This window comes from Melanerpes formicivorus, unplaced genomic scaffold (assembly GCF_026170545.1).
Source record: "Melanerpes formicivorus ecotype bairdi unplaced genomic scaffold, bMelFor1.0.p_v2 SCAF_71, whole genome shotgun sequence".
Classification (NCBI taxonomy): domain Eukaryota; kingdom Metazoa; phylum Chordata; class Aves; order Piciformes; family Picidae; genus Melanerpes; species Melanerpes formicivorus.
This window is the reverse complement of record NW_027142423.1, coordinates 3,326,966-3,351,058: the sequence shown is the minus strand read 5'-3', so window position 1 is coordinate 3,351,058 and position 24,093 is coordinate 3,326,966. Positions and strand designations below refer to the sequence as shown.

Genomic DNA, 24,093 nt, shown 5'->3' with positions numbered 1-24,093 from the left:
GTCATGATGCTTGCAAAAACTGCCAACTCTTTTATTAAGTGGGCTGACTGGACAGAGACTTGAGTGAATATGTTTGCTATGTGGCCTGTACACAAGATCAGGGGTAAAATTCACTGAATTTAAAACAACTGATTTAGAAGCTTATGCCTCAGATATAAAGAGAAATAGGCATAGGCACTTAGAAGTCTTAATGTATTAGAAATATAGTTTTGCAAGTGGCCCTTTTTTTTTCTTTTTTTCCTGAACCAAGTTTTTAAAAACTATGCATTTACAGCCACAACAAAGATTTCTCACTTGGGCTCTAATCTTCAATTGTTGTGTTGCCTTGGCAAACTCCTACAGGCCACCTCATTTTCTATTTCTGAAAAACAGTAACACTCTTCAACCCCAGGGGAACACTGTAAAAATTACTGAAATAAAATCTTAACCTCATGGGAGTACTGTAAAAACTAATTAATTAAAATAAAATCTTGGTCACCAGACTCCTTCACGTGCTTCTATTAAAGATACCAGGGGATATATTTAACTAGTGGATCCTAACATGAAAGATTCTAAGCATTTTGGCACTGACCCAAGGAAACACTTAAGCATAGCTTTCCTGGGCCTGGACCAGAGCATTCAACATCTTTCAGGATCAAGTCAAATGTCAATAAGATGACAAGCAATAAAGACAGTCCATGACTATTACTTATTCTCTGCCTGATCCCAGGGATGTTGAATCCTCCCCTCATCAAGTGATTAGTGTCATCAAATGAGTAACTTCCTTGTGGAGTTATTTCAGAATCCTCCAGTAGACTGTAAAAACTGTAGAAAAAAGAATGAAAAACCCCTCCACCCTGTATCTCCAGAAAATTTACTGTCAAGAATAAAGAGGGTGAAAGAGGGGAAAGAATATATAAAGTAGAGCAAGGGATATTTTTGATGTAGCTATGACATTGAACTTTAAGAACTTTTTTTGTTGTTTCATTATAAAGAACATGAAGGCTCTTGAACTTAGATAGCTTTCATCATAACATATTGTATGCTCTTAAATGGAATTCCCAGAAAAGATATAATTTCCCCCTTATTTTGTAACAAAATAATTAAATGCATCACTGGTGATCTCAAACACGTCTACCCACAGCATCTCAGCCTGCTTCATAATGAATCACATCTGATCCCAGAGTGACCATACTGCAAAACCCTGTTAGGAAATTAACTGCAGGCCAGGGAGTGGTACTAATCACACAACCAGACAAGACCACAGCTGCCCAGCTTAGCTGTATAACCCCCCCCACCCCCCTTTTTTTTTTTTTCTGAACAAACCAGTAAGTTCTTCCTACCGAGTGAAGCTTCTGGTAGAGGCCACACGCATTGCATACATATCCACCATTTGCATTCTTTCGCCAGAGAGAGGTCTTTGTGGTCAGGCAATTGGCACAAAAAACACCCGAGCCTCTACGTCTCTGAAACAGGGAAGAAAAAGAAAAAAAATTTTAAAAAGCAGGAAAAAAAAAAGCAGGTCAGAGGTGAGTCACATGAGCTGTGGAGTTAGGACAAATCAACACAGGAGTTTTGTCTCTAGACTGGCAACAATGACAGTATAAAACCACACTGCCCATAATGAGGTCAGGTTCAATTGTGCTTAATAGGCACCACTGATTTTCATTATAATTAACCCTAGAGTGATGGATGAGGTGTGTGAAACACCAAAGCCTTTTCAGAATAACAGCTTTAACTTTTTGAACTTCAGGTTTTGTGCATTTAATGATGGTTTCTAAACAGCAAATTCTGAAAAACCCTTCTGGAAGCTGACAGAGAACATTCTGTAAACTTTTCCTGGTGTGCTCACCACATTTCACAACAGATTATTTCTTTTTCGTTTGCTTGACTTTAAAGTGTGATCAGTAGGAAGAATTCTGAAAAATCACCATTTCAATTAATTACATTTTGTATCTGTGTCACACTAATTCCTTTAACAGAGATTATACTTCATTAATTGCATGCAGGATATTCAGTTCCATTTTTTTCTCTCTCCTGCTTCTGAGATCAGTATAAGCTACCATCTATTTCCCACAGCCTACTATGAAGAAGGAGAAACCCCTGCCAAACAAATAGAAGTACAATATTCTTCATGAGATCTCTTTCAAAATTCACCCAAAACCTCAGAAAGCTCTTGCATCAATAGATAGATTTATTTATTTTCCTTCAGTTAGGAAAAGAAAGGCCCTGTCCAACTTGCCTAACTGCAAATTGATTTTTAACCCAGCTGAGCTGTGCATTCATCAGCTTCCATCACGATCAAGGAATATTTAGAAGTAGACACGTTTATGAGTACGGCTTGTTAAATTCTTTCTATGGAGTAATGATTCCACTGAACTTCTCATTTCAGGAGAAGTCAGGCTGTGTTTGTGGGCACAAATACTAATAAGGAGGAAATGCAACTCTTTTGCTGAAAAGAAAATCTGAGTTTCAACTCTGCTGCTTTTTTTTGCGAATGAAAAAAAAAAATCAATATGAAACTTTCACCACCTAAGATATGAATGGGTGAGAACAGGGAAAAACAGCCTGGGTGAAGATGAATTTTATTATCAATTAAAAATTATTAACACTACAAGCAAAAATTGCAGGGTTTCACAAAATTTTAGTAATTTATTTAACTTTACTCCATACTGTAGAAGACTGGCACTCATGCCAAAAAAATACAATGGTTATAATTGTACTCTGATACATTTGAAATGGAAAGCTTTCTGTAGACATAATTTTGGCTTCAGGACTGGAACACTTTCTTGGCATTGAAAGGGCATTTGATTCATCGGGTGTTTCACAATGTATCACTAAAAAGACCTGGTGAGCAGCCAGTTCCCTATAGGGTAATTTTTCCATCCAGATGCAAGTGCTATCAGAGGCCCTCGTCAGCTAAACTAATTATGATCTTGCATTTGCTGATGCCTGCTCACTCTAACGTCCGACATCCTCCATTAATCATCAATACACGGAAAATGAATGAAATGTAAAGAAAGGAGGGCTGGTAAGCTGCAGAGTCATAAAAATCTGAAATTAAGTGCAATAATTTAACAAGATTGGAGAAATGTTTTTAGTGAGCACAAAGTCAGGCTAACAATTGCCCTTTTAAACCAAGAACACAATTTCATCAGCAGAGCAGGTTGTGCTACTTTAAAGTGATACAATAAAATCAAGATTGTCGTCAAGATAATAATCTCTCTCACTTCCTTACATCATCCCCTACTTTGTCTCTTAAATAAGAAGCAGTAGCAGATTGTGTTTTTCTCTGTTTACTAAGGGGGAGAACTAAATAGTAGTTGGTGTCCTTCAGCAAACATCTAACTAGCTGTGTATGGGGTATAGCTCACTCTGGGAAGGTGTGCTCACACGTACACCAAAGCTCCCAATTCTTTTTGCGGTTGCATATCCTTGCACAACTTTACCTGGCTGCTGAAATATTTTCCTTAAGAGTACAATAAAAGCTTCACTAAGCTAACCCAAATTTGGTCTACTCAGAGTGAGAAGTTTCCAAGTGGAAATGACTGTATATAGCCAGGATTCAGATACAACTGCAGAACTGTCCTTTCCATTCCTACTTTTGTCTGCCGGCTTATGGCTTCTTGCTGCGGTGTATCAACCAAGGGGAGTTTTAATTTGAGTCAGTCTTTCCACCCATTCATTTCTGTTTGGGTTCCTTGAGGTTGGGAAATACTCTAAACAAAGTCATGGAAGACTTCTAAAATATAGAGAGGGGTCTAATTTATATGCTGCATTTACACATTTGAAGGACAACAGAGGGTGTAATAACACTGGGATCTTCATTGAAGGCTGTGGAACTGATTTATCTTCACAATATTGACAAAAATCATTCAATTTCTCTCTCTTTTTTAAAGAAAGATCTGATTCAAAGTAGACATTAGTTGCAACGAAATAGCACAATGACTACAGCTGACAACAATCTACATAATACCCAGCACCTATACATGTGCTTATTTAGTACCTACAGACTGTTTGTCCATTTGAAATTTGAAAGCAGCCAATCTAAACATCCTCCCCTAAACTCAATGCAAAGTGTGTAAATTCATCTTACATGCTGTTCTAATTGTTGCATTTTGTCTCTCTTTAGCTTCTCCTATTTCTGTATTTTTTAAAGGACTTTACAGGATAATCAACAATAATTTGATTGTTCCCCTACCTAATTGTTCCACCATAGATTACACATAACAATAAACAAAGAATTGTATCATCTCTGGAAAAACTTCAGTGCTGTTACTTTGCGGAGCGGTTTTGTTACCTAGCATCTTTTTATAGTGGAGACACACAGCTTTAGAATGGATATAGAATGGTGAAATAGGACTGTGGCAGAACTGGACTAAATATTCTTGACTCCCAGATCCCACTAACCAAAGAATGGACCTACTTCTCCAAAGACATGGAGGCTGTTTCAAAAAGTCTACTGTGCCTATAGTCCTCTTGCCACAGAATCACATACTGGTAGGGGTTGGAAAGGGACCTCCAAAGATGATCTTAAATACACTTTCTTACCAAGTTTTAGAAAAGTTATTGGCTGACAGAAATTACCTATTTTTTTAAATGTTAAGTGTTAATTAGTGATGATACTTCCACTTTCAGGGATGTTTCTTTTTCTTCATGAGCCTGTTCAGCTTTGCAAACCCAGTGTCTGTACCAGTCAATAATCGTGGCCAATATTGCTGGTTTTCCAGGTAGTCTCACAACAGAACAGGCACCTGAGCTCCAATCCAGCAGAGTCTGTGCAACACCTGTAGTTCCCAGCCTCCAAAAAACCCAACCATGTGCCCAAGTGCTCTGCTAAATACCACCCTGGCCATCATTTTCTAGAAATATGTTATGAGTTTTTTTTTCCTTGTAATGTGAACACATATTTATCATAGTTAATCTCCTAAGACCAGCACAGAAAAGGTAAGTTTACATAATTTGACATGGGAGGGTTTGACCCAGAGATAAAGAGGTTTCAGTCTGTGATCTATACAGCTAGCACTAACTGGAGCTACCCATGAGACTTTTATGTACATCATGGGAATAAGCCAAGAGGGTCTAAATAACTAAAACTAGTTTCGAAGGGGGAAGGGGTTGAAACCAGTCCCCCCAGGCTGGGGTCTGGGGGTGATAAGCCAGAGCCAGAGGTGAAACCAGCAGCCCGGCTGAAGTGCATGTACACTAATGCACGAAGCATGGGCAACAAACAAGAGGAGCTGGAAGCCTTGCTGCAGCAGGAAAGTTATGATGTAGTTGCCATCACAGAGACGTGGTGGGACGACTCACATGACTGGAGTGCTGCAATTGATGGCTACAGGCTCTTCAGGAGAGACAGGCAAGGAAGAAGGGGTGGAGGGGTGGCCCTGTATGTCAGGGAGGCACTAGATGCCATTGAGACGGAGATTAGGGATGATCGGGTTGAGTGCCTGTGGGTAAGAATTAGAGGGAAGGCCAACAGGGCTGACATCCTGGTTGGAGCCTGTTATAGACCACCCAACCAGGAGAAGGATGTTGATGAGTCATTCTATAGGCAGCTTAAGGCTGTCTCAAGATCGCCTGACCTTGTTCTCATGGGTGACTTCAACTTGCCTGATATCTGCTGGGATCTTAACATAGCAGAGAAGTGGCAATCTAGGAGGTTCTTAGAATGCATGGAGGACAGCTTCTTATCCCAGGTGCTGCGAGAGCCTACCAGGGGCAAGGCTATGCTTGACCTCCTCTTCACCAATAGGGAAGGGTTGGTGGGTGATGTGGTGGTCGGAGGGTGCTTAGGGGCCAGTGACCACGAGATAATTGAATTCTCATTATTTGGTCAAGCTAGGAAGGGTAGCAAGAAGACCTCCACTCTGGATTTCCGGAGGGCGGACTTCAGGCTACTCAAGGAACTAATTCAGAGGGTTCCTTGGGATAAAGCCCTTAAAAACAAAGGGGTCCAGGAGAGCTGGTCCTACTTCAAGGAAGAACTGTTGAAGGCTCAGGGACAGGCTGTGCCAATGTGCCGGAAGATGAGCCACCGGGGCAGACGGCCAGCCTGGATGGTTAAAGAACTTCTAATGGAACTAAGGGAAAAAAAGAGGGTGTATCACCTTTGGAAGAAAGGTGAGGCAACCCGTGAAAAATTTAAGGATGTTGCTAGGTCTTGCAGGAAGAAAATTAGGGAGGCAAAAGCGCATTTGGAGCTTAGTCTGGCCTCTGCTGTGAAGGACAACAAAAAGTCCTTCTATAAATACATTAATAGTAAGAGGAAGGGCAGAGACAACCTCCACTCCTTGGTGGACACGGAGGGGAACGTTGTGATAAGGGATGAGGAAAAGGCAGAGATACTTAACACCTTCTTTGCCTCAATTTTTACCAGCAGGACAGAATGTCTTCCAGACAGCTGGCCTGCAGAGCTGGCAGAAGGAGCCAGGGAGCAGCATAGTTTTCCACTGTTCCAAAATGGGGTAGTTGGTGATCTGCTCAGCCGCCTGGATCCCCACAAGTCCATGGGACCAGATGGGATCCATCCTAGGGTGCTGAGGGAGTTGTCAGAGGAGCTGGCCAAGCCACTCTCCATCATTTTTCAGCAGTCCTGGCTCACTGGCGAGGTTCCAGAGGACTGGAAGCTGGCCAACGTGGTGCCCATCCATAAGAAGGGCCGGTTGGATGAGCCAGGGAATTACAGGCCTGTCAGCCTGACCTCAGTGCCAGGCAAGATCATGGAACAGGTCATCCTGAGTGCAATAACACAACACTTACAGGATGGCCAAGGGATCAGGCTCAGCCAACATGGATTTAGGAAGGGCAGGTCCTGCCTGACCAACCTGATCTCCTTCTATGATCAGGTGACCCGCCTGGTGGATGTGGGGAGGCCTGTGGATGTAGTTTACCTGGACCTCAGCAAGGCCTTTGACACAGTCCCCCATAGCAAACTCCTGGCCAAGCTGTCAGCCCATGGCTTGGACAGCAGCACTCTGAGCTGGGTTAGGAACTGGCTGGATGGCCGAACCCAGAGAGTGGTGGTGAATGGTGTCACATCCAGCTGGCAGCCAGTCAGTAGCGGAGTCCCCCAGGGATCAGTGCTGGGCCCCATCCTCTTTAACATCTTTATTGATGATCTGGATGAGGGCATTGAGTCCATCATCAGTAAATTTGCTGATGACACCAAGCTGGGGGCAGGTGTTGATCTGCTAGAGGGTAGAGAGGCTCTGCAGAGAGACCTCGACAGGCTGGACAGATGGGCAGAGTCCAACGGCATGAGATTTAACGCATCCAAGTGCCGGGTTCTGCACATTGGCCACAACAACCCCATGCAGTGCTACAGGCTGGGGTCAGAGTGGCTGGAGAGCAGCCAGGCAGAGAGGGACCTGGGGGTGCTGGTTGATGGTAGGATGAACATGAGCCTGCAGTGTGCCCAGGCAGCCAAGAGGGCCAATGGCATCCTGGCCTGCATTAAGAACAGTGTGGCCAGCAGGAGCAGGGAGGTCATTCTGCCCCTGTACACTGCACTGGTTAGGCCACACCTCGAGTACTGTGTCCAGTTCTGGGCCCCTCAGTTTAGGAAGGATGTTGACTTGCTGGAGCGAGTCCACAGAAGGGCAACGAAGTTAGTGAGGGGCTTGGAACACAAGCCCTATGAGGAGAGACTGAGGGAGCTGGGGCTGCTTAGCCTGGAGAGGAGGAGACTCAGGGGTGACCTTATTGCTCTCTACAACTACCTGAAGGGAGGTTGTAAACAGGCAGAGGTTGGTCTCTTCTCCCAGGCAGCCAGCACCAGAACAAGAGGACACAGTCTCAGGCTGCGCCAGGGGAAGTTCAGGCTGGAGGTCAGGAGGAAGTTTTACACAGAAAGAGTGATTGCCCATTGGAATGGGCTGCCTGGGGAGGTGGTGGAGTCGCCGTCACTGGAGGTGTTCAGGAGGAGACTTGACAGGGTGCTTGGTGCCATGGGTTAGTTGATTGGGTGGTGTTGGGTGATAGGTTGGACGCGATGATCTTGAAGGTCTCTTCCAACCTGGTTTATTCTATTCTATTCTATTCTATTCTATTCTATTCTAAAATATCAATCTATCACATAAAGCTTTAATCACCTGGAGCCTTATAATCACTACATTGCCATCCCAAATTCTGAGGGGGCCAGTGCAGCCGAGAAGCTGTCTCTACATCTATTCCATTTCCTAGGCCTGAATGTTTAGTATCACAGTTGTCTCAAGTCACATTGGCCTGAAACTTGGTGCATGTTTTTGTCAAGTATTTTTTTTTTTCCTGGTACTGAAAACTCTTTTTTAAAATCAGTTCAGCTGTTTATAATTTGGAGATTGGCCAAAACTGGGGGTGGGGGTAACAGGGGGTGGTGGCAGGGGACAGAAGGGAATTCAAGTTTTTCAGATAGCTTTCTGACAAGTCTACAGTCATAGTGGCTTTCCTCTGGGGAGGACAAAAAAAGCACACATTTTAGTGTTTTAGTAGTAGCAAAGAAACAAGTGGATTATTATTTTTATGTAGCTAAGCTATGAAAGTTTGCAATTATTCACTGAACATGTCTTGCAGATCTCTCTACTAACAGTTTTTCCTCAGTAAGAACCATGCTGAAAGCATGTAATTTCATAACAACCCCTGATATGCAGAGTATTTACTCAATTTTTTTATGGTTTCCTATCTTGACCATTTCAAATTGAACAAGTCTGAAACTTGGTATGCACATCACCAAGCCCAAATGCCTATTTCTTTTTTAACTCCTTAAATGATTTTTCACTGGTTACCACTATTTCATTGAAAGAAGGAATTCTTAACCATGCTTTCTTCTAAGCAATAAACCATCAGGGAAAACCCTAGTAAGTAATTCAGGTGTCTTGACAGAACTGAGCCCTTCTTTTTCATCAAATTTGCTTTAGATTTTAAAAAGATGACCTACTAGTTTACATGGTTTCACACTCTGTAACATATAGAAGCACCATTACACTCACAGCTGTACTGGAAGTATTTTAAAATATAATGAACTTCCAGTTATTAATTCAACAGAACTTCATGTAGCAAAACATACATTGTAAAAGCACAGCCAAAAGCACTGCTCAGGAACTGTGGCTTTTTAGCTAGCTAGACTAAGCAACAGCGCCTGACACTCTGCTAGTGCCAAATACATCCTGTTTTCAAAATTTCTGCCAGAAGATGCTTTTAGAAACTCAAACAGGCTCTACAAGCATCAGCCAAGCATTTTTCTTACATCACCCTCTTGGTTTTGGACATAACAAAACTCGTCTTTTTGCTGAATACTTTCACTTTCCCATCACAAAATGACAATATGATGAAGCCCGAGTGAATTTTTTTCACCGTGTCTGCCTTTCATACCATGACAGAAACACACTGTAATCACAGCTCTACCAAAAAAATAACCCTATGATGGACCCATTTCCAACTACAAAATTTGGGACTACAACCATACATGCCTCATGAAAGAAAACAAGAAAAAATAGCCAAAATATTGACCCTGGACGCTATCTGGCAACATGGGATGACCAAAAGGGGAGCACCAGGAAACCTGCAGGAGCTCTGTTCAGTATGAGGCAGGTGACCACTGTGGAAAGCATCAGTTGTAAGCAGCTAGTCTCATACCTGTAATTGTCAAGCTGCCACCATACAGTTAGGAAAAAGAGAATAATGCACCCATGGTTACATTTGTATAATGTTATGTTTACAGTGCCACAAGTGTTAACAGATTTCTTCTTTCAGACCTCCCTATGTCTTTCCAGGTATTTTCCTCTTTATATGAGAAGGTATTGAAGTTCTTTGGGGTTTTGGCGAGGCTCTAGATTATTTGAAGTCTAAAACCTGGGCAGCACCTGGATGTTGGAGTAAGTGCTACTTTCCTCTAGTTAAGATGGGAAACGAATATTTCAGCCCTCATTTCTTTTGGTTGTGGAGGCACGCAGACCTTTCTAAACGTGTTTAATCAAAATTGCTCTCTCTCTCAACTACGAAAACAGCCACAACTATGTCTCTGTAAACTTTCACATTTTAAAGGTTTAGCTGCTTTTGCTGTAACTATGTCTAAATTAAAAAGAAAGTCATTGGGTTTTCTTCACTTTACAACCTGCACAGCTTTCAGGCATAGACCAGGCACAGCAAATTTTCAGTCCCAAAGCGCAAGTTGTCAGAAAAAGTGAAACACATAAAGCAGAGTGTTAAAGTAGAAGCTGTTTTCAACCTTAACTATGAGTTAACAGATGTCTCTTGAAGTCAATTTAATGTGCCAAATCCAAACTCTTCATCTAAGACATTTTCAACAACAATTACATTACAGAGCTATATCTGAAAGACACATACGAAAGAGGTTAGGAAAAGCAAGGTAGGAAGAAACCAGAAACGCCGAAAGGAAAGTGAAAATTACACACCTAATTCATATAAAAAGTTCAGTGCATTTTTTTTTAATGCCCTATTTTGACAGCATCTTTTTATGATATACACTGTATTACAAACTTTTAATGAGAGGAATCAGGGGGGTTTGAGAGAAAAAAAAATCCAGACAGTAAATTAAGTATTACTTCTAGTGCAGCCATTCAGATTCCTACCCCTGATCCCTTAGGGAGAGTAAATGTTCTAATGTGCACGTAAACTGCACTTACTTTTCTTCAGCAGCAAAATTGCAGATGAGTAGATTTTGTCAGTATTTGCAGGATTTCCCTGTATTTTGTAAAGCTATCTTTCAGACAGTGGCACTGCACTACTTAAAAAACTCCCACCCTAATTACCTCAAAACGCAGGCAGCGAACTACAATCCCTTTGTCTCTTATTAAGAAAGAAGAATCAAGTAAGACATTAGTTTAGGATGTCATGGTGGCTGCTAAAGTAAAATATTGGCTGATGAAAACAAATTATTAAACCAATAAAATTATAGCTATACAAAGAAGCCATTAAATTGCTTGCTGTTGAATATCTTCATCACTGTTACCTCCTTCCCTTTATTTTCTCCCCAACCTACAGCTGACACAATGCATTAGAAGGAAGCTGGCTTTGGACACCCACCTTCAGCCAGAGCCTGAGCTCCTCAATAGGAATTTACCATCACTTTCACCATTCATTAAGAGCTCCATAGGACTATTGGATTCTATAAGTAATCACAATACACTTTACAATGACTTATTAGTTTTCATTAATTTGAGCTTTTATCAGTGAAAACTATGTAGTTCACAATGTATCTCCTTGTCAATCCAAATGGGGATGAAAGGTCCCCAGGGTCACAGTTTTGCCCCTCAAGATTTGCAGTGACATAAAGATGAGACAATAAAACTTTTTCTGCAGGTTAGACTTTCTTCCCACAGTTAGTTTTTAAACACTGTGTGTTATAAATACAGGTGATCTTCTGTTGGATCAAATACGTGTGAGGCATTTGCAATGGACCTATATGTTAGTCTGGTGTGCAAAGAGTTAAATATTTATGTAATCATTCTATAGAAAGTATTTTTTTAACATTTTTTTTAGAAAACAGTTTTCTTCAACCATCTTTGACTAGATATAACATATTTTTAAGGTCCTATCCTTCGATTCATGCAAACTAATCATCCTTACATCTCTCCTAGCGCCTTCAACAGCAGCTACCACACTACAGCACGAACACTGTGATCTCACTTTTGGTGTATTTTGTCACTGACTACCAGCAACACAACACAGAACTTCCACAGTGGGAGCCTCAAAATTAATTTTAAGTTTTATTAACACCAATAGGAAAAAAAAAAATAGAGGCAGCAACCTGGAAATCTGCATTTCCCGCACAAAAATGATGTCATTCCGCAGCAACTGAAACCTACTCAAGGAACTGAAATTCTGTCTCCAATAACTCACTGAGTCAGTTACACAGGAAAGTACTGTAATGGGCTGTCCCCCGACAAACAGCTCACGTACATGACTTCCTTCTCAATTACCAACTTGTCTGCATTGCCATCTGTAAAAACGAATGCATACCTTGTGCTGCCAGTTCTGCTCTTGCACTTCCATTAGTGGAACTGGCTGCAGCTGCTCAAGAAGAAAGCCCTGATTGTCTTTGTTTTCCCCCGGTGTAGCACCATTTTTCTCCCTTCCTCCTGCACATCGACCCAAGGTAATGCATTATCTCTGCTGAGGTGCGATCCAGAGTATTTAAACTAAATTTGTGTCCTGTTTTCTTTTTCTAGTTTATCACCCGCTACAGTAAAAGGCTACCAGCATCTTCACCAGAATTACATTAGTATTGCAACAGGTCTTATCAGTCCTCTTTAGAAACTGCTGTGAAAACTGCTAAGTTTCTGTCCAAATGTCTTCCTATTTTTCTAAGTCAGCTTGACCACTCAGGCCATTTCAAAAGAGTACTTTATATCAGGTAATCAAAAATAAGATTTAAAGAAGTGCAATTTAGGAATAATACTATTCCCTACAAAAAACCAATCCAAACCAACCCAAACAACAACAACAAAAAAAACCCCACCCAAAACCAAATAAACAAACAAAACCACCAATAACAAAACCCCCAAAACAAACAACAACCAAAAAACCCAGAACCAACCCCCCCAAAAAAAAAATACCAGGAAGATTATGTTGATGCATTGGTGTGCAAGAGCAGGACAGAGGGAGACTGGTTTGAGAATGGCAAGCCTTGCCCCTTAAACCTTTCTCCACTAGTACTTTGCTGAAACAGATTAATGCAGCAGCTCTGATGCTGAATGGCTGCCTGAAAACTCAGCACTTGTACACACAGATTGCTGCTCCTTCCCCAACACTGTGTGCTTCCAAATAAGTTCAGTTGTTGTTAAAGAACAAATTTCAGTCATTGTGAGTCTTTTGCAATTTTTCAAATTAGAAACACAACATCAAAAGTGCAAAAAACACAAAACTGGACTACTATTCGTCCGATCAGTAGCTGCATGAAAGTAGGACCCTCAGAAATAAATGCACTGAAAGAGACATCGAGAAAACTGGAAACGCTTCTGACTTTCATTTCTTGGCACAAGGCAAAAATATCCACGGTCTGCTGTCTCAAACAGGGAATCTAAATCAATAGTTAGACTTTGCTATAAACAGACACACTTTCTGAGATAAAGAGTCAGTTATGAAGGTGCCTAAACATGGAATTACGTGCTTAAGTGTAGGCATCAGAACCAGAGGATTTATGTTCAAGAAAGCACCCCATGTATCCCTTCTTTCATGAAGTAATCTCACTCATCAAACGAACAGACAAAATGGAGCAGATATGCCCATATTTCCTTAAACACTCCTAATTTTGACATGGTAGAAGAACCAGACTACTTTTGCAGATCTCAGCTCAGAGCCAAGATGTAACTCTACATGTGATAGTAATTGAGGGTCCCAATCCCACAAGTGCTCTGCTGTAAGCGTGAGCACAAAGCTGCTGGAGTTCTCAGCTTCTGGCATCTGTTCCCACTTCCACAGAAATCAGATGGGCAAAATTAAGTTTTGAGGGGGAAAAAAAATCATAGACATTTAAAAAACATTCCCTGACCTTATTAAAGTCCACGTGATCTCTATTTATATAGAAAATGGCTCAGAAAGCCAGCAGCTGAGAGGAGGAATTCTCATTTGTAGATTTTGGCTGAGCGTTGCCAAAATCAGCAGGGGAAAGGCTCCTCGGGGGTAAAAATTTCAAAAGCCACTAAGTGTCTTAGAAGCCTCAGTCCCACTGACTTTTGATCACCTACATCCTCCCAAATTTGCACCCAAATCTGGAAACTACACTGGATGAATAGTTTGCAATTCAAAGTTATAAAATGAGGATCTAAAGTTTTCATAGAAGTCTTCGTGACTCAGAGAGGAAATGTCAATTAGGTGTCTACTTCTTGGTGAAAACCAATGAGGTAACAGTTACCTGTTACTTGTGCTTTAAAAAAATCCCCTTAGGCCCATTAATTTTAATTAAAGAAAAAAATGTAACAAGAAAACATTTCATATGGGCAGCTATAGCTTATATACTTGTTCAGGAACTGAAGTAACTATAATTTGAGTCTCATGTAGTCCCCGTGAGAAAGCTGTTACTAGGGTGGGATTCAAAGCAGACTACGTCCACCTGTTATTTTAACTATGCTTAGGACTGCACTCTTACTGCAAATCTTGTTATGTGCTGTTGCTAGAATGGCTTCCATTAAGAAAACTCAACATTTGCCAACCCATACCACACAATTACCATAGTCATTTCCTGTTGTGAGATTAAGAAGAAACCGTGGTATCCCAGATACCACGGTGTGGTAAATACTGAAAAGTAGTGGCCTCTTTATAATGGATATTTTCATCTAATCCAATACATTCCAAACACTTTCATATAAAAAGACAGTAAAGCAAGGTCCTTGCTTAAGTGGTTGGTTCTGACATAATGATCTTACTTTGTCCTGTGATCCCACTTTCAGGAAAAACATTTGATAGGTTCCCTTTTGATGTAAGTAAGAGTGGACTGTGCCTGTGATCAACCCAACACACATCTACAGAGGTAGCTCCTCACCAAGAAAATGGGGGGAAAAGAAAGAAAAAAACTTCCATATTTGTATTTTTCAAAGCTAAGCAATCTAATAGGACCAAGAGCCTCTGTGACTGCATTAGGTAAAATGAAGTCAGTAGGTCAAAGGATGTGCTCCTTCCCTCTGCTCAGCCCCAGTGAGGCCAGATGTGGTCAGTGCTGGGCTCCTTAGTACAAGAAAAACATAGATATACAGGAAAGAGTAGAGTGAAGGACTACAAAGATAATTAAAGGACTCAGGGATCTGTCATATAAGATGAGTGAGCCTGTTTTGTGGAGCTTGGAGAAGACAAGGCTCAGGAGCATTTCATCAGTATGTACCTGATGGAGGATGGAAAGAAGATGGAGCCAGGCTCTTCTCAGTGTTGCCCAGTGAGAGAAGAAGAGGCAAAGGCACAAATTAAAATACATGAAATTCCATGTTAAAGTAAATGAAAAGTTTTCTTTTACTGTAAGGGTTACTGATTACCAGGAAGAGGCTGCCCTGAGTGGCTGTGGACTGTCCATCCTTGGAGATATTCAAAACCTGACAGGACACAGCCCTGAACACTTGCTTTGGCTGACATTGCTCTGTGCAGCAGAGCTGGACTCGATGATCTCCTGAGACACCTTCCAGACTCAAAGGAATCTTTCTTCAGTGAGATTTTTTCAGTAGATTTATTTTTTTCTCCTATTAATTTCTATCACTTTTAGGCTTGATTCCTATTCATTTGCCTTGAAAAAAGAAATTAAATTTCCTACCTATAAAAATATTAATTAAAACAGACCAACATTCAGACTGAATGCTGCAGTTTGTAATAATGTACAAGTAATAAAAGTGGAGAAACCTAATTTCAAATTCCACTGTAAATAATTTCAGAATGCTTATGAAGAATCGAGTGAAGTATCTAATATAGATTTTACAAACAATATTCTCTGCTTGCTCTTTCCTATTAGGATCCTAATGCCTACTTGCAAATGGGACTCGATATAGGGTGATGTATAGCTTTCCTTAAGAATACCATTAAGATGAGAAGGAGAAGTGAACAACTGTTCTATATTTTGGAGACATTTCTCCTTAAATAGTGTTTATGTACTGCAAGCATCCCTTCCATAAACAAACCAGGTCTTTGGAACAAGTGAGCACAATCTCTGAAGAATCTTTACCAGCTTCTATTTCTGGTACATGATGCACTGAGAATTTTAGGCCAACATGGGCATATGGTCTCCTAGTTTGATAGGAAACATTCATGGAATTCAACACAGAGCCACAGCATAATGACTGAAGACCTTAAAATCTGTGATATAACACAAGGGTGCTTTGAGAAAAAAAAGTAAGAAGAAAAACAAGTCTTCCTGATATAATACCAGAGGCAGTAGGATCATGTAAAAGAGCAAGAGAAAGGAAAATCATGGTACCTGGTATACACAAAGGAATACTGTGAATCCCTTATTAATCAAGCTTAACCTCATTAACTAAACTGCTTTAACCTCTTCCCTCTCCTTTTAAATTTATTTTGCTGAATCACACAGTAGGGAAAAAAAAACCCCACAAACTAAAACCAAGCACAAAACCAAACAAAGCACCCCCAACAAACACCAAACAAAAACAACCCAAGCAAATATTAAACAGTATTTATCTTAATAACGTTCATGCAGGGCTTTGCAGCCCTAGAAACTGGTATGACCTCTTTTCTTTTTAACTCATTCATGCCTGCACAGAGAGAACACTGAGTGCACAGCAGTGTTTCCAGTGTCCCTAGTCTAATTTTCCCTTACCTTTAAGAAAATGTTTCTTATATTGCTTAAGACACCAGATTCAAAATCTGCATTGTTAGAACTACTCCAACAGATTGCATTTCACCAAAGGAATTGCTTCTAATGCAAGTGGCATAGTGAGCTTACTGCTGGGGGCAGTTATTCTCTTAAATAGCACGAGGCTGACAAGAGCAGTTTAAGAGAAACACTTAGCAGGGTTTTCCACCATGAATTCTGCATGATGAGGAAGAAACATACGCACTCTGTCTCATACTCAGGCTTTAGTTCAGAGTGTTGGGAAGGACTGGAAAATGGCACTCAAGAAATCAAACACTAGGCTGAGGGGAGAGGCATGGTGAAATCTGACCTACAAGTCCACAGCCAACTTATTTTTTATGTCCTTTGGAAGCTTCCTAAATGAAGATGACTGTGCCTGAATGCCTTGTAAAACAAGCCCTTCACTTCCTTTCTAAGGTGATGTCAGCAAAACAGCTCCACAGCCTTGATTGCAGGAGGCTGTGGCTGCATCTATGTTGTAACCAGAGAGGCAAGGACCACTGGGTTGCCCTGAACAAGTTCATGTGTTTGTGCAAAGCTAGGACACGAACTCAAAGAGTTGGTCCCATTCTAGTCATCAATTTATCAGACTTTGCTATTTATGCAAAAAAAAAGTTAGGTAATACTTTCTCTTTTACCTTCTACCTGCTAGTATCACAATTCATCTGGCATTTAAACCAGTCTCCAGGAGAATCATGTACACAGCTTTAAAATACAAAGAGACCTGATCATTCAGACATGCTGTACAAACCATAGTTGTTACTTGCAAACAGACTATCTTCAAAGCCAGTTCTGTCTTATTGACAGAACAAAAAACTCTGACACTCATAAAATTAAATTTACTTTTTGATTCAATTCAAGTTTTCCTTAATAGCGAATGTCAAATTGTTTTCAGCCCCTTTCTTCATCTTTAGGAACTGCTGGAATCTACAGGAGTGAGAAGGAAAAGGACAAACAGCAGGAAGGAGTACATTTATAATGACAGGCCTTTTTCTGTAGGAGAAAAAAAAATATTCTTCCATTTCATCGGCATCTTTTCCAAAAGCCCTCTTTCAGGAACTGAAAAGAGAAGGGCCTTTATTTCCTACATATATTTTATAGGAAACATTTTTTGGTTCTGTGTCATGGACTAGGATTTCACACCTAAGTGGCTAGTCGTATGGAAATGGACATGGCTGTGGAAACTTTATGGCTGTGAAACCCTGATAGTAAAATCAGCAGGAAGATGAGGAGGTGTGGGGAACACTGAATGATTCATGCAGTAACAACCTCTGGATCATTTGAGGAGATTTTGGGATGGCTGCCAATAATACCTGTCTATGACCGGCATACTGGACCCCCTAAAACAAGCTTCAAATCCGGGCATGATACAGAGGGAGTATTGGTCTTCTGAATAATGCCCACATATGTAAGGGGATGTGACATGTGTGGATTTTTATAAGGAAAGACCATGCCAAAATCAGGTCGCAGTTACCAATGAGTGGTACTTTCCAGAAATAATACCTAAAATATAATATCAGGTCCTGTTTCCTTTATTAATATCAGTCTGAGTTAATGAGGGAATAACTTCCAGAAGTTAGTGTAAAGCATGTTAGCTACAACATTCAACAAAGAGGTGTTCTGCGACTAACTCTTCCTTTGCCAAATCAAAGAACAAACCCTGCCCCATTTCATACCCAGTATAACTCCACTTATCAAATAAAGCATAAGGAGAGCAGAAGATGGTAAAAAACCTGATTCAATGCTAGTCTGTTTTAGACATAAAAGAAGAGGGAGGGGGTAAAAAAATAGAAAAACCTGAGCTTGGCTTTTCCTATTGTAAGAATAATTTTTAGCTGACTTTACTATGGTTGTGCTACCTACTTTTGGAGCACAAGTGTGGCACTACCAGGGCAGATATGGTAGACTGATCTTCAAGATGAACTTTATGACTTTGTATTTCAGAAACGACAGCCCTAACACCCTAACACATGCTGCATGTGCAGCCAGGGCCGTGATTTCTATTACATTCCAGTGATTAATGGCCTTGTAATGGAATACAAGTTTCCTACAGAATGTAGTGATCTCCCTACAAATTTGGCCTTGTTCCTATTTATTGGCAGGTTGTATGAGTAGTGAAAGAGCAGTGCTGCTCAAAGCACAGGGTGCAGTCCCAGGTAAAGAGATGAAGGCACATGAAATAGCTGGGTAGCACTGAGTGCAGCCAGGCTGGGCTGTAACAGTCAGCTGCAGTCACTAGAGGGTACTGCGAGGGCACCTAAAGGGGTGCTGCTCCAATGACAGGGGGCAAAGGAAAACATTGGGAATCAACTCAGGATTGGAACAAGCTATTTTAATGACAGATCTCCCTTTAAAATGCCTAATCACAGTCCTGACTCTGTTCCTGCGGGAAATCTTTACACACACACATGCCACCAATAAGCCAAGCAACTCCTGCCTTTATGGTTGATCTTTAAATCCAGTGCAGTCTGCGGAGCATGAATCATACAGCCCCTTCTTATGCAAAAGGCCAAACAGCTACAAAGAGAAGAGTGAGAATGAAATTCCTATGTTTTTAACAGCAGTTACTCATAGAAAGCAAGATGGGGATCCCCTTGTTTATGCACAGAGTTACCTAAGATTATAGGGCTATTTAAGCAGTAAGGTAGTCCAAAAAAACAGAAAGAACCTCAGTATTTGACTTTAGAAGACATCACTATGTTCAGTAGTGAAGCAACAGAAAAAGATCAGCAATCTTCTAGTCAAAGAATTTTGGCCAGTACTTCTTCTGTGTTTATCTACTAAATGCTGCTAATGCTGTATAGAGTAAATAACTGCCAGGAAATCTACTTCAATACTCTGGCATTTTTAAAGCCACAACCTTTTTCGTGCATGAATATCCCTTAATGTATCTGCTGGAGTTTCTGTGCTTTGCAGAAATTAATAACGAGTTAATGATAAAATAGGAAGAAAATGTGTGCAACATTCCAACGAGGCACAGAACTATACAAATAGAATAGCTGGGAATATCAAGGCAAATGTTAACATTAACTAGGTCCATTTTGCACAGTACAAAAATTTAAAGCAAGTCAGTTTCTGTATTTTAGTCTCAGCCAATTTTGGGCCACACTGGATGTTAAATAAACTATTATTTAATCAAATACAGACATATTAGTCTCACTCCTGCTGACAACTTCAATTAGAATATTTTTGCTTCATACAAGAGAAAAAAAAAAGAAGAAGAAAAAAGACAAAGCTCACGATCTTTAAACTACTATGGCTTCTGCACAACATCTGGTTACAATTTTTTATATATTCAACCATCAAGCTTCTATCTCCACAAAACAGTTTACTCAAGATTCGTTTTAATTATTCTGCATTGCAAGCTTCATATGGCTTTGAAAAGAGGGTGAAAGGATCACTCAGGATGAAGACAGATGCAAACTGGAAAGGACTGGATGCTGAAAGACACTTCTGGATAAAAAGAGATTCTACAAGTGAAAAAATCCTTTCTATCATTTATAGAAAACAAGTGCTGTTTAAAATATTTCATTATACAGGACCTCTTGGTTTGTTCATTAGCCAATTTAATATTTTTGGGGTTTGGGTGGATTCTAGGATTAAGGCAATCTTTATTAGCCCTTTCATTGGAGCCATACAAGTTGCAAATGCATCTTTTCTCTGTTGCTCGCCAGTGCCACAGTAGGAACACTGTAGTTCTGAAAGTGCTAGTTTAAAACGGAAAACACAGTAAAGAAAGCATCTGAATGTGATAAAAGTTGAAATAAAAATGAATTTTATAGCAGCACAGAAAAGCCTTGCTCATACAAATGAAAAAATGTGGTACTGAATTTTAAGCAAGGGAGAGATCTAATTTATTTTCATAAGCCTATTCACCTGTGTAAAGTTAAGCACATCCGTAAGCTTTTGCAAGACTGGACCTATGACAAAAATTAAGAAAATGCCTCAGGTTCTGGTTTTATTATATGTTAGGGCCTTAGTCAGCCAAAGGGACATAACTGTATTTTTCTTAAATGTATTGGGGTGCTACACCAAATCAATGAGCCATCGCTACAGAAAGAAACTGTTTGTCTTGACGTGGCGGAGTCATTGTAAACTTTGGAGGATATGAAACTTCTCATTCATTCACTTGCATTGCACATATGGATTAATGGAAAAGCATTATGGAAAAATATTATTTATTTTATGAGGTAACTGCTTTGAAATCCAGTAAATAATCTCCTTTTTCCTGTTTTCCAGTCAGTCAGTAGCCATCACTCCAAGATAGGATATTCAAGGAAACTTCAGGGCTTTTTTTTCTGGAGGTTTCTACTGATGCAAAGCATGAATTAGCCTAGACATGGAAAGTCATCTTCTAAGGTTTATTTTTTTTCTTTAAAGATGCTCCAAAGAAGCCAGCAGAATATGTAGCTGGAAAAACACAACTTATAACCATGATTGACTTATAAACAGTTGAGTTGCACTGGCTCCAATTCCCAGACAGAAACTCCCTTGAGTTTGGTACTGGAGTAATTATGTGCAGCTTTTGATTTTTTTTTTTCAATATTTTTTTCTTTTTTATTTGAGAAAACTTTGTTTGTGTATTAAAGAGGGCCTAAAGAGATTATTTTATTTTGGATCTGTGAGATGTTCTGGTATTAAACCCATGATACAGGCATTTCTCTGAATTGGTGACCATTAGCCACCACTAAGCACGAAGTAACACTTTCAGTTCACGGCCAACCATACCAAAGTGAGTCGAATCTCTGGAACCTATTTAATTAGTCAGGAAGAACTCATAGCAGGCTCTCTCTCTAAGCTCTGAAGACTGCCTCCACTGGGACTGTAAGAGCTGCTGAAACAGTTTCCCACCATTATGGTAATCTTTGACAATTTGCATGCAACCAGAAACAAAAATATCAAAGAATGCAAAACTCTCAAAATGTACAAGTTGCTGATAAAATGTCCCCATTTATTCACAAAGTCCTGGTTGTCAAAGGGTATGATGGTGGAGATGAATCTTTATTTATCTGAACTAGAACCTTTCATCCTCAGTTTCAAAATCTCATGGTTATTGCAAAGACCTGACTGCTCCCCCTGGATTACATTTACCATCTCAGCATATCAGCAAAAAAGACTCGCTGGGTCTATGCTGATTAAAGCAAGAAAACATAAATTGTCACTCTCCTCACAGACAGTGAACCAAGGCTGTCAATGCTCATTGTCATCTTGTATTTTGGGTACAAATAGCATGAATGTGACTTAGAAGAAAACAGAAGCCATTGGTGAAGCCTTCTTTTGTACATGCACTCCTGTGCACAATCCCCGCCAACAATCCCAAGTTACCTATTTGTAGCGTGGTGGGAATTCAGACATGCAATTTTGATTAATGCTAATGCAAGACGTGTGGCCAAATCCCTGTACACTACTTTGAGAGTTTATTCTAAAATCGAAATATAATTAAGGTTGCAACACAAACCAAATAAGGCAAGGAAATGACACTTCATTAGCAACCTATTCATTACAAGTACTATAGGTAACCTGTTGCAACAGCGTGGTACTACAATAAAATCTTTTAAGTGTTTATATACCACCACTGTCAACCGCTTAGGAAAACGGGGTCTTTAAAGACATCCAGACAGACACACTAAAAAAAATATATAAAATAGAGCTTCTGAAATTAGATAAATTACTTTTTCTTATTTAGTGGTGGTATTGGATCAGAAGATTTTGAGTCTTCTTCCCTGTGACACCTGGAGACCAGCACATTTGTTCTTGTTCTAAGTTTATACTAATGAGCAGTCATGCATAATACAACAGACTGTAAATAGCAGAGGAAAGAAGCTGAAGGGAGGAGGAATGTATGTGAAGAGTTTCTGTTTAGTCAGGCTGATAGGTAATAAATGATCTAAAGACTGTTTTCAGTTTTCCCTCCTGCACAAAGCTATATTCCAGATCTTTGTAATTGTGAGTACCAAACACGAGCTATACAGTGAGAAAGGAAAGAGGTCCTGTGTTGCTGGCACTGCTTTTGCTGCCGACTGAAAGTGGCATTTCTGTTCTGTAGACAACTGCCAGGCCCATTTTGGTTGGGCTTTTTAAAGCATTACTCAAAACTTCATGTAAGATTTAGGATTATTTATGTAGACCTCAGGTATTTTTTACTAGCATTCTGGACATGTGCAATGTTGTTGCTAGCAGTAAATTCAAAGCTCTTAACATATGTAGTACAAGACAAAATCTGAAAATAAGAACTGGTGCTTTATGGAAAAAATATCTGGGTAATAAAGGCTGATCTTTATTCCACATCCATTCACTATACTCCTTGCTATACTTCTAGCAAGTTCAAAAGACAGGACTACACCTTAGTAAGATAAACTTGATTTAAAGTTTGTCATCTGACTTTCTAAGTACATTTGGTAGACTCATACAAATGTACGAGTAAAATGATCTACATTATTAAATGGAGGGGTTTTTTCTAAGTCATTGAGTATGTCTTCTACAGCTAGGTTTTTCTTTAACATTATATTGTCTTTAAAAGGGGCTTAGAGATACACTGCCTTTTGATATAATGCAAGAAGCAGGAGTGTGTAGAAAGCTCAGAGGATGTCATTTTTTCCCTCTAACATAAAAAGATGTGTGAAGTTACTATGGCTGTTCAAAAACGGCCCAGTAATTGAGCTTGGTTATGGTCTCATTAACGTGCAAGTTTCATTTATCACCTTCTTTCTTTGTGGATTATGTGCATTGATTCATCAAAACTTGTGACACCTGGTTTTCATTTGCTCTGTTCAGCGCTTCTTTTTAAATCGGTTTGTACTAGACTGGTGCGCGAAACAATCTGAAAGCAAATTGCACAAGCTCCTCAAAACAGAAATGAGAAAATTTGAGCTTTGTAAAAAGTTTACAATCAAATGCCTTTTCACTTTCTTTCCATGCTCTTTGCATGCTTTTCTTTCGAGTACATTTAATAACATGCTTGGTGCAGCTACTCATAACATAAAAGGAGTAATCGAAACAATGTACACTTAACAGGGGAGATATACGTGTCTACATTATCATTAAAAGTAATTGATTTTAATTAATATAAGTGACAAGAATAACATAGGAAAGTTTTTTTTTCCCTGCTGAACTACAATACCCTTGTTAAGTTGTGCAGTTCAGTAACAAGATGTTCCCATATGAATTTCCCTCTGCCTTCCTTCTTTACTTCAGTTTTCTAATATATCAGTTGAAATATTTCCATTCCACGTGTCACTGGCAAATGCCAAAAATAGAGAAAGAGAGATCTGATAAAGATAAAGCATGACAAAAGTTACACGGATAATTGCCTTCACATATCCAGTTCAGCTCTCATCTCTCCTAATTAGCCTCATTACCATACCTTAAGACAGACCAGCAGTCACTCAAACTCCCTGTTTTTTCTGTCAAAACTATTGCTGACAGGCAAATGGACAACACATGCACTCAGTGAGTCTATTCTAGACTATTCTTTTACAAGACTAGCCTCCAGCAGAACACACAAAACAATAGGTCTTCTATAAATGTATAATGAAAGTATACATACAGTGTGTGAATACTCAATAAATTATTGTTCTATTCATTGCTTCACCATCACTTAAAACCAGGACAATTAAAAAAAAAAAAAGAAAGGGAAAATCATTCTCATATACTGTCAGTCCTCAGAATATCAAAGAGATCAAAAGCAATGCAGCATTTCTCCACGACTGACAGAGACTTTTACAACAGCCTTGTCACAGGCACGGAAAAAAAATAAATGAAAATCACTTGGGTACTGTAAACTTTGAGCACATCGGCGCAGTACTGCTTTCAGCATACCCATG

The 24,093-nt window shown here is 39.8% G+C and overlaps 1 protein-coding gene across 14 annotated transcripts in view; it reads right to left on the bottom strand.

Annotated features, from left to right (window-relative positions):
• TRPS1 (transcriptional repressor GATA binding 1) overlaps positions 1 to 24,093 on the bottom strand; it is a 211,719-nt gene that overhangs the window by 10,385 nt on the left and 177,241 nt on the right. For all 14 annotated transcript variants that reach the window (XM_068163241.1, XM_068163248.1, XM_068163251.1 and 11 more), the window contains one exon: positions 1,323 to 1,445. In XM_068163241.1, coding sequence (XP_068019342.1) covers positions 1,323 to 1,445 — 123 coding nt within the window. The remainder of the gene's footprint in view (positions 1 to 1,322; positions 1,446 to 24,093) is intronic.